At 35.6% G+C, this 12,061-nt stretch overlaps 1 protein-coding gene across 2 annotated transcripts in view; it reads left to right on the plus strand.

Annotated features, from left to right (window-relative positions):
* The window catches only part of LOC135212936 (UPF0047 protein YjbQ-like), a 32,120-nt gene extending 20,326 nt beyond the window's left edge, over nucleotides 1-11,794 (plus strand). For both annotated transcript variants that reach the window (XM_064246682.1, XM_064246683.1), the window contains exon 5: nucleotides 2,110-11,794. In XM_064246682.1, coding sequence (XP_064102752.1) covers nucleotides 2,110-2,238 — 129 coding nt within the window. In that variant the 3' untranslated portion in view covers nucleotides 2,239-11,794. The remainder of the gene's footprint in view (nucleotides 1-2,109) is intronic.
* Nucleotides 11,795-12,061: the final 267 nt, after the last annotated feature.

Raw genomic sequence — 12,061 nt, forward strand, 5'->3', positions numbered from 1 at the left:
CTTGTTACTTGTGCGATATGTGCCTTTTTAAGAGAAAATGGGAAATGTATGATGCCATTTCAGTGTCACTGATTAGAGTAGTTTGTATAGAATCATTGGAAATGGCTGTTGGTTGCACATTACACAGAGTTAGAGCAAAATTGAGCTTGGCTACAAACATTAAGGGAAGAGAAGCCAAGGACTGTATAGGGAATACCATTTTTTAAAAATGAGCCATTCATTTTTTAATAATCTTTTACTTATGTTTGGTGGGCCCCCCCTTACAGTGGTACCTCGAGATACGAAATTAATCCGTTCCGAGGCGGCCTTCGTATCATGAGTTTTTTGTATCTTGAACCGCATTTTACACGAACCGCATTTTACATGTAAAATGCCTAATCCGTTCCAAGCCCTACAAAAACACCCCAGTAAATTATATTTCCAGCCCTACAACACATGTTCTAGGGTTACGACGCCGATCTGACGGAAGAAATATGACTCCAAAAAGGCAAAATACTGTACATACTTGAGTAATATTCAACTGCATGTAATGTTCAATCCCATTTTTAGTACATATATTAGGACTTTAGCATATGTCCCTTAGCAATAAGCCTAGCCTATGTTAGCGGTTGCTACTGTAGCCTAGTCTATGATTCTGACATCTAAACCTAAGAAGCTAAAAGCTAAGAACATGCCAATAAAATGTATAAATAATCAGTATGTACTCATTTCAAATCATTATTAATTAATCATTAACTAAAATACACAAACAAACAAAAAAAAAACCTTCCAATCGTTTGTTTACATTCAGCTCTTACAAGGACCGAACGAACGCCAAGCAATCACTTTACCTAGGACACAGTAAACCATAAATTTTCATTAGTATCTCTCTTCATCTAATGAAACTACCAAACAGTATAATAACCATTCATTTCTATTCTTTATTCTATCTTTACCTAATGGAGATACCGAGTTACTGACAGTTAGAATGAAACATATACTAACGTAATATTAAAACAGAAGAATTGTAAAAGATACGTATTTGTTGGCTTCGATGATAGCAGTCTGATTTATTTTATATTTTATGATAGCTAATTCACAATTTTTTTTATTAAATGTATTGCATGTAGTCATTTCAAATAATTATTAAGTAACCATTAACTATAATAAAAAAAAAATAAAAAATAAAAAAAGCTTCCAAACTTCTGTTTACATCCAGCACTTACGAGTATCGAACGATCGACAAGCAATCACTTTTCCTAGTACACAGTAAGCCATAAATTTTCATTATCTCTCTTCAACTACTGAAACTACCAAATAGTATAATAACCATTCATTTCTATTCTTTATTCTATCTTTACCTAATGTTTTTTTTTTAATAAATGTATTGCATAATAAGTTTTTCAATTTACAGCATCCTTTTACCAATAGAATACATAAAGCACAAGGGGTAGATGCTGACCAATAGGAGAGCAGGATCTTATGGGGTGACTAGCATCAGGAACCAATGGGAGAGCAGGAGGATGGTGGCGAGTTTACTCAGTTGGCGGCGCGCGAGTTTTAAAAATGTTCTCGGTGGTCCGGGCGAATCTCAGGACTTTACAGCAACAACCTTTCGTAACTTGAGCAATTTTCGTATGTAGAGCCGTAAAATTTTTTGTATTTGCTTTCATATCTCGAGTTTTTCGTAAGTTGAGCCTTTCGTATGTCGAGGTACCACTGTATTCGTGTTCTCCCGATTCGCATGCTTGCGGATTTGCAGATTTCTCTCTAGAACATATCTACCCATTATTTGGGGGAAATTCGCTTATGGTATTTTTCTATGAGAAATATCCACAAATTCCTCATTTTTTTTTTTATTTTATCAATTTCATCAGAAAATGCACTTTTTAAAAAAAAAAACCAAGTGTACAAATTTTTAAGTGGATTTTTTTTTAATTTTACCTACCAAAATAGGTAGTTTTCAGCGTTTTTTATAGGAGTTCCAACTATTCGCGGATTCTAAACATTCGTGGGGGTTCTGGTACGCTTCCCCCGCGAATATTGGGTGGGGGATCACTGTAGTGAAATTTTAGGCATAATGCGTTGTGGTGATTCAATAACCTGTAGTCTTGATTTCACCTTTCACAGGGTATCTGGTTATGTGAGCACCGGAATGACGCTGGCCCTCGCAAAATAGTCGCCACTATCAACGGCTGCCTAAGGGACGGACGGACTCCCGTCTCTCCCATGTCACCAATGGCGTCAACCAGCAGCTAGAGGAACATTATGGCATCCAAGGGGTGCCATTAACGTTCACTTGGCCATGCAGGGAGTGCCAAAAGGAACCCTGTGTCAGTGGCCTATCCCCATCAAGGATTGGCTGCCAGCCTTCTCTCTCCTGCTGCGGCTCCTCCTCCGCCCCTTTGTTGTGAATGTGCCATTATTATGGTTATTTTGCCATGTTTATGTCAAGGGTAATCTTTTTTAGTTAGTTTTGTTATGATTTTGAAGTGTTTAAGTACTATACTGTATAATGTTCTTTCTGTAAATCCTGACTTAGTGATAGTTTTAACATTTCCAGTTCTTATAGTTTTTGAATGTTTAATAATTGTGCATATGTTTCGTTTTTGGTTCATGCTTCTTAACTATTTGGTTTTGCATCTTGATACACAGTTACAACTGGTATTGTACTCACAGGCAAAGCAGAGGTCTGCCATTGCCTGCCTTTGGGCGTGAGGTTGGGGTCAAGGGGTCAGTTGCCGGGCCAGTCAAGTACACACTGGTACAAACCAAGTGAAGGTTTTAATATTGGTGAACAATTATGTATTCTTCAGTGAAGGATATTTTGACACTTGAACCACAGCTTTTTTGTTGTGATTTTTCATACTTTTTTGAAACAATAGACGTGTACGTACTTGCAAGTTCATGTCTAGCACCAAGTAAATCTTTCTTGGGAGTCCAGGAGTTGGGTTCAGTGAATTGATGTGTGATGCTCTCAAAGAGGACCCAGAGACTAATAACAAATACTTGAAGTAAAATAAGAAACTCCCAGTGGGTGCGTTACCCCATGGGTGGAAACACCCAGCATATCAGCAGGACCAGCAGTTCCCGGTGCAGGCCGTGTCATTGCTATGATGACCTCAGGCACCGTCACCAGTTAAAGTGTGATCTGATTGACATACAGTATATGGGACTTTTTTCAAGATGTCTTTCCATAGTTTATTATTTCCAACTGTATGCAAATGGAGTAAACGGTGTTGGATGAAGCTGGCGTTGTCATTGGTGGCAGGTGATTGGACGACATCCGCCCAGTTTGGTAGCACTTGTTGTTCTCCCCCTCCTTGTGGGTGTTGCAGAGGAATGTTTGGGTATCTGGCATACTGGAGATGGGTAACCCTTACAGCTGACTTGATCGCCTATTTTGAGCTTGTAGTCTATTATTTCGTATCATGTAGATAATGGCATTTTAGCAGAGTTTGTCAACTCTCAAAATTTTCACGCATATTAGAAGTGTGCATCGCGGTACACAATAGCTCTTCATGAAGTTCAAGGCTCGATCAAGTCATCTGCATGGCATGAGTCCTTTATGGTCAACTCCATAATGCCATAGGTAGGAACACTAGGGCCTTTTATTATTACAATACGGCACTCAGATGGTCACGGATGGCTTTATAGATTTATAGGTTTAATTCACCCGTTTTCAAAGACTTTTGAACTTCAACGAAAGAACCTCACATGTAAGAAACTAGTTCATTGTTTGCCATTCATTAGATTCACTGCCATAAAAAAAAAGGGAATCAGTTGTAGCAAAGTGCTTTTGACGTTCCGTGTGAGAAGAAAAAGAAAGAAAAATGAGATATTGCTGGAGATGAGTCTTTGCAGACTGTTGAATGGAAAAGAGAGATTCTTTACTTAAGAAATGAGAGTTCAAATTTCAAAGAAATATTACTTCTGAGTATACAGAATTATGGAGGGATCAATGCAGAGTTATCCGAGTAGCAACAGACAGAAATGCACAGCAACCAACGAGCCTTACATGTATAAAGTTTTGAAAAAGATTCGTTGTTATGAAGTTTTTATGCAAGTTTATTTAAATGAGCTAATTGTATTATATTTCTATTTATGCTTGTATCATATGTTTATGACAGTTATTAATGTTTTTTGTGAATATTGTACCTAACGTGATAAACTAAATGATTTTTCCCTTTGTATGCTAAAGAGCTGCAGATTACAAAGTGAAGGCCATTTGCTTAGAAAAATCAAAGGAGCTTGTACAAATTCATGTCTGATAAAGGGCTGCTCACCTCTTTTAAAGTAACCCCGAATAGTTACCTGCATTTTACAAAATAAGAACCCATATGTAACACATTTAAATTGTTTCTCACCTAAAATGATTGGTTTCACATCCAAGATTTCTGTGTTTATAATTGCTGATATGACTTTTCTTTTTACTACTTTCAGTACATACTCTAGATAATTGAATTACTTAAGGATTGTAATATTCTCGCTCCCCCTCTCAAGTTTTGTGCATCACCCACATCAGTCAAATAGTAATCGTTAGTTCAGCACGTCATCCCAGCCATGCCCCTCTTTTTCCCTATTACCTGGTCTGCAATGCACTTCAGTTATCCAAAAACCACCTTAGAGAGAGCACACTGCCTTTGTAATCGCAGCCTCTTTAGCAACTCATTTTCATTCCAGTGTAAAAAAAGGAAAAAAGAAAAAAAACTCCCGAGGAGAAGTTTGGTAGTGATAAGTTTGTTTTTATTTTGTGTTGTACTTTAAAAAAAAAAAAAATTCATTATTAGTCTCTTTCTCAAAATGTCATTCATGCTTTTAATATTTAGTGCAGCTTGCATGATTATAAGGCAGTGTCACGGGGTTTGAATTTTTATATTAAAAGTGAATCTGTGTACTGGTTATCTTTCAATTGATCTTTTTTATCGTTTTTTATTGAGGTAATTTGGCACTTTGGCAAGTAGCAATAGTTTTGAATTCATTATAGAGAGTATGAAAGGTCACCATGTCTTTATGAATTTTCTGTTACATTTAGTTATACATATTTTTTGTTTCAAACTTTCTAGTTAACATTCCCATTAACATTTTTATGGTGGGGTACTTCATTCTTATATGCAAGGTATAGTAAAAGTAAAATGATGCCGTTAAGATGATATCCGAGTCTACTTGGCATTTGAGTTTAACATGTTTAAAGGCTTCCATTACTAAGGTGACTAACAGATGATGCAGGCTTCCCTATACTACTACAAAAGTTAACCTTCTTTTGGGAAAACAAACTTACACAAGAAGGCATATCGTAGCATCAAACACCCATTCATTATAAACTATATTTAAGTAATATTTATGCTTTTGTGAATGATTCTAATCTTAGTAACTTTTATGGAAAACTCAGGGCAGGATGGATTCTATTTTTCTTGAAGGATCTTTACAGATTTTATTTTACAGTGGGCAGCTCGGTTCTCAGTCATATGAGTGTAATACTATATTAAAACACAGGCATACACAGTGTGCTAAGCATCTAGGATAAGATATGACATGCGGTACTATTGTAAAGATGAGGTGACCTTTCAGCCCTTTCTGTTTTAGTGATGAGCAGTTGGAGCCTTCTTAATCACAGCAAAGCCCTTATATATCTTTTAAAAGATTAAATATGCAATGTTTGTATGAAATTTTTTAGCACACACATTTGCACCAATACAAGAGCGAGAGGCTCACCATCACACTGGGGCAGCTGGTAAGCATCACTTGCAGGTCTGTCTTTTGAGTCTTCTAAATCTGGACTATTAAATTGTAAATGGATTAATTTATCTGATCTATTATGTATTGAATCGAACAAAATTTTATGAGGTGTGACTTGTGTCTAAAATGGTATTTTCCTTTGATTCCATTTTGACTTCCTATTGTGATGGTGTGACTTCCGTTCCAGGAGTTTCCACGGTGGAAGAAAAACTCGAGTAATGAGTTAAGGCACCTTTTCACCCCACTGGCTTTTTCACACACACCAAAATAATAAGATAGAAATAAAAAAACGTTGAAAGTAGCTGGCAACATCAGATCATCAGAGCTGGTTAACTGCTGGGGCAGGGTTACAAAAGAAACTTTGGCATCAATAACTAAACTGTAGTGAAGGTTACTTCAACTGCCTTTTTTTATTATGGGTAGTTGAAACCGACCTCAGACTATTTGCAGTTGCCAGTTTTGAGATTATGCTGCAAATTGCTGCTCTCGTTGATGCATTTTAGTATATATATATATTTTTTTTTTGAGTGAAAGGCAACAATAATACTCTGAGGCGCCAGTTTTGGGTGCAAGCAATGGAAGGCATATCAGTTGTATTGAAAAACTGTTTCTCTCCTTCTTTTTAATTATGTCTCCTGAAATGATCTCTTGGTGATGTAGTAATGTACGTTATTACATTACAGGTGAACAACAATCTTAAGCTGTTGATATACTTGTTGTAGGCCTCAGAGGCCAAGTAAATTTGTGTACTTTTGCCCTAAAAGGTCAAGATGTTGAGAGAAGAATTCAAATGTTGAATGCAAAGTAAAATGACAAAGCACCAGCTGTGTTTCTTTGGTGTTTAAGGATTCATCACGGATTGTTTGACACAGATTAGGGCCGATAGATTTGAATTGTTAGTTGCGAAAAGGTCTGTGATAAAAACCTTCCATTTAATTTCAGCTGAAACTATCCTCAGGCATAAGTGTGAGGTGGTTTGCAAATTTACCTTATGATGTAGAATTTAGTTAGTGTGTATACAGAATGCCATGAATTACTACTGATGAAGTAATGTGTTTTGTAATAATCTGTCAAGAATTTTGAGTTCTGTTATGGACATGCATTTATAGTATACATTCCTGTATTGACATCTTTTAGTGATGCATTTTATAATCATCAGCACACAGTACTTTCAGAGCTCTGAAGTTGTAAAACCAACCCCCTGATTAAGTTTTGTTAATTTTAAGTTACATTGCAAAGTGTCCTCTTTTTCTTCTACGTACCAGGTTTTGTAAATTGGGTGTTCAGGGCTGTCAGATATATTTGGTGGGATTTTCTTCAAGTTTTCTATTTTTATGGTAAAATCACTGGACAGAGTGGTAACTAGATTTTGAGTTTTATAGGTTAAGGTTTATATACTGGATCCTATAAATAAACCCAAACCCAACAGTGCAGAAATTGAGTTACCATTTTTTCCAGTGACTATTTTTCAATACATATTTAATTATTGTATAATTAATGCTTATGGTTTATCACACAGTTCTCTTGTTCTTTTTCTATAACTGTAACATTTCAAATTTATTGTCTTTCTCTTGTATTTTTTCTTCTTCATTACTGACCACAGAATGGAAATAGATTTTCCTGTGTGCAAACCTACCGTACTTCTTGTGTGTAATTTCAGTTGTGCATTCTGTGTGAACACCTTCATTTGTTCTTCTTAAGGTAGAAAATTTATGAACACCTCATATCTCTGTTGCTGCTTGTATTAAGGGCTAAAGTTTTTTTATGCAGTTTTCAATTTAAAAAGAATGATTGTAACACCTATTTTAAGGCTCTACCTGTTAACTTTTATCATATTAGCATAGCAGTACTACTCGTCAAATTTTTCAAAGTGCTCCGTTTGTATTCTTTAGTGCACTTGTCATGTTACGTGTTGGGAATTCAGCAGCATTCTTTACAGTTACTAAATTTATTACTTGAGTTTGCTCATGTATTTTTAATACACAGTTTGTTTAGGGTACTGTTACTGGGGGGATGTGATGATGAAGCAGATTTTGGATTGATGAGCAAATTGGAGTTGGTGGACTCCCATCATGTAACATGTTACCTGCAATTAAAGTCACATGGCAAGTTGAGCTCAGTTAAGTCTTGGTGGTTAATGCAAAGGCCTCGCTTGAGTCTTGTCGCAATATTTCTTTTGTTCAGTGGACCTTGGGCTACACTCTCCTGACGTAACGTTACGGCTATTGGTCAGTAAGAAATCTATTTTCTGAGCACAATGTAATAAGAAATATATTGAAGGTTAGACGTCTTAATTTCCTTGTGTTTTGAGCTCTTGTGCCATCGTGGTATCAATATGCTATGGGTGACATCAGCCTCAGTGTTTCAACTGGTCCAGATGATATTTAGAGTCTCCTTTGAAGCAGATGGCTTCAGTATTCTAAGCGTTTGGAAATTTAGAGATAGCTAAGGTTAGTTTCGTATTTTGACACCGTCATCACTGCTCTGTGTAGAAAAAAGATTCATGCATATTATGATATTTAGGTGGCTTAAAGTTTTTTTATCCACTAACTGTTTTAAGAGTTAAACGTGATAACAAATAGCTAATCAAAAACTCTTAAGTCTTGTAAATGTAAAATCTTTTGAATTGAAATTCCCTTTTATATTTCTGATAAAAGTAAATTGAGTAATCTGTAAGGTTAAGGTGTTTTTAAGTTATTGGTTATTTGTTAGCTATGTCTATTCATGACTAGAGAAAAAAACTTTTGTTACATTATTTCTTTTGTAATATCCTTCAAGAGCCCTAATAGTGTAGAAATCAGAATTTTTTTATGTTGCGTCATTTTAACATTACTACTTCATGGAGGTTGATGTAATTGTCCGTATTAGAAGGTACCTCTATCTTCCTTCAATTTCAGGTGAAGATTTGGTTGAATTTGAACATTGTGTCTCATCATTATTCTTGATTTTAAAGGGAATATCCATACTGAGGAATACTCTGAATATCTTTGGAACAGCTACCAGCATTTAAACCAGAGGCTGATGACCCCAGGTATTTATGGCTACATTCATTGTACATTGACATTGTATTAGGAAGTGCTTGCGGTGATTTTTCAATTTCCATAAGCCAAGGGAGCTAGGGTCACGGCCATGGCTGCCAGGTCAGACCATAATTTACATGGTTGTAATACTGCTAAGTTATGGCTGTGGCCATTAGTACCTGGTATTTTTTTTCATGTTCTATGCTAGGTTTTGGCACTCTTGATACCATAGAAAAAGCATCGCAGGTGTACTGGTGGCTGAAAGTTGAGCAGCAGCTTTTAGTATTTGTAAGTTGGTTATCAGGTGAGACCTTCCTTCTATTTACACACACTAACACACACTAACACACACACACACACACACACACATGCTTATCCAAATGCATTTTGGAGCACTAGAACCACATGCACACTTGAGTGAATATTTAGGTGCCCCTTGTACCAGAAAACTGCAGAATTGGGCATATTTAAGCTAGTTCTTTTGCATTCATCCATTGACAGAAATGAAGCTAAGGGCAATAATTTTGTTGTTTTGTGTCCTCTGAAAAAATATACATATGGCCTTGTAACTGTTCAAGTCCAGAAAGGTCTGTTGAAATTAAGTTCAAGCTGTTTTAGCATATCAGTATGAAAAAGAAAAAGCTTGCTATTCTTTTTGATAAATGCTATGCATCAGCATTTGATTATATGTACAGTTATTGAAATCACATGATATACATGATGTAAGGTATGTGAATTGTTCTCTAAGGGTTAAAGGTGCAATATACAGTACATATATTTTATATTGGAGTTGTTATACAATTTACTAGTAGCCATGATACTGTCAGGCATGTACTATATTTGTATTGAGATTTATTCATATTCAATGACATTGGTGCATTTATTGAAACATTATTTCTCAAAAAGATGTTTTCAAAAGTATGTTACAAAACCTATACAGGATCTTTTTTTACATTTTTTTTTCTGTTGTGTTAGTGTTTGAAGAGAAGTTGTAATGTTGAAAAAGGTTTTCAGACACTTTCATACAAGCATGGTGTTATAGGTCTTAAGGATGCACTGTCAAGAAAACTGTCCACATACTTACCTGAGCTTGGTATGTAAAATGTGCAGTGTCACGCATTATGTGATTCGAAATTGATATGATTTGGAGGTAAATTTTTAATTTGGCCCAGAATGTACCACAAGAGAGAGAATCAAATTTGAGACTTATTCCTGATGGGTGAATATTAGCTTCTTCCAAATATTAGTCATTGCTTCCATATTTATTTGCCAAAAGATAAGGAAGTCAAGAGAGGATCTCTTCCAGTAATGAAAAGATTTTGGGGTTGTCGCTTCCCATGAACGTGTATTAAGGGGCTTGTTTCCTTTAAAGTCCCGCTTGTGTGCTCTCCATGATAATGGTGCCATTGTCTGTACTGCTTCCAGCCACCGCCTGTTGTACATGCTTGGATGAAGAAGTGGGACAGGCCTACATACAGCTCAATATATTTTTCAGCCGGAAAAGATGTTTTGGTTTTTATTATTCTTTCCTTTGTTTTCACTTTTGATGTATATATTATATATATATTTGAAGGAGTGCTTCATACTTGATTGTTCTTATAAAAAGAAACTTTTAGGGAAGAATTTTGGAGTGTAGTAGGATTAAAGTCTCAAAAACAGAATTCCTAAAAGGCCATAGACAGTGATGGAATTCTCTTTCTTCCTTTTAACCTCAACGTCACTTTTCCCTCTGTGTCTTCCTTGGCATCCTTTAGATTTTTCTTTCTTCCTAGTAGTTATCAACTTTTTTCCTCCTCCTCCTCCTCAGCTGTAATTACCCCTGCGCTTGACCAGGACAGAGTGGTTCATTTGGTAGTGCTTAAGTGGATTTGTTGGTGAGAGTAGTCTTCCTAAAGAGATCTTGTCATGTTCAATAAAAGAACCACAACTCAAAATTGCATAACTAAACTTCATTTGTTATATACTGTACTTCAGAGGTTTACACACAGTTTACATATATATGAATACCATAGGCTTAAAGTTTAATCATATTAACATTTGTGCTAAGGCAAGTTGACATTAGTGAAAGCGAAGCTAGTGGGAATTGCACATGAGGGATATTGATATTAAAAGCCAAGCAAGAATCTAAATAGTTAAAAATTCAGTCATTTGGAATCGCTTGTCACTAATTTTGAGGAGGATCTTGTCGATGGGTAAACTTTGTCAAGAGCATGAAGGTCCTTGGCCCAAAACCTTGATCATATGTTACAGACTTTTAGTGCCTCCTGACCTCTGTATCATTTCCTTTGTTCTTTAGGGGGATGAAGAGTGGAGGCCACTTATGACCCTTTGACTTTTCCTTACTGTATTTGGTTTTATTGCTTTCTCATTTGTTAGAAATGTTTGCTACGTTTGTTCACCCATTCTTTAGACCCCTCTTTTGCTGCCTGTGTCGACACTTGAACCATATATATATATAGAATATATGTGGCCCTGCCCACAAAGATTACCAAAGGTACTTAAATCATTGTACACTATTGTTCTGTAAATAGTTTGCTAATGCAAGCAATGTGAATAGTGTAAACTATACAGGAAACCTTGAGATGCCTCAGTTACTTTTTCCTATTGTCATTGTCATGGTCAGTTATTCATTGTAGAGACTGCAGGTGATGAAAGTCATTCTTTGTTCTTAGGTGTAGGTTGAAAGTGTTGTTTTCCCAGTCTTTTATCACATTATATTTATATATTCATACTCTGTGAAGTATGCATAAACAACTACATCCCTGTTGAATGTTATGATTTTTTATAATTATGTTGTAAGGAAATATTTTTTTTAACTATCAAGATGCATGTTATTACTTATAGTTTGTAGCTATATTTTGTTTTTGTTTCTTTTGTCTTGGATGTTAGGAATGTTTTTTTTTTTTTTTTTTTTTTTTTTGGGTGGGTGGGGACACTGAAGTTGGTGTGATCGTTCCTTTAATTTTAAAATAGTATATGGTTGATTTTACTGTATTTTTTGTATTGAAATGGTGATGTTGAAAGTTTAAGAAAGTTAATTAAATTCTTAGGAAATTGACTTGAATTTTGAAATCCTTCATTCTAGTACTTACAGTTGACTGCTAGCTTTCTGTGGTTTAAATTAGTATACCTTTCAGGGAAGGTGATTTTTTTTAATTTTCTGCCAGTTACTGGTAAAATGGCAAATTCATTTTGAGGAGCAAATTATTTTCTTTGCATCAGCCTCTTATGAAGTTTTAAAACACGTCCAGGCAAGGAATATTTCAGAATAATTAACTAATGAGTTTACAATATTTATTTTTCTTGTTTGAAAATGGCAGCAG

Source organism: Macrobrachium nipponense, chromosome 42 (genome assembly GCF_015104395.2).
Source record: "Macrobrachium nipponense isolate FS-2020 chromosome 42, ASM1510439v2, whole genome shotgun sequence".
Lineage (NCBI taxonomy): Eukaryota > Metazoa > Arthropoda > Malacostraca > Decapoda > Palaemonidae > Macrobrachium > Macrobrachium nipponense.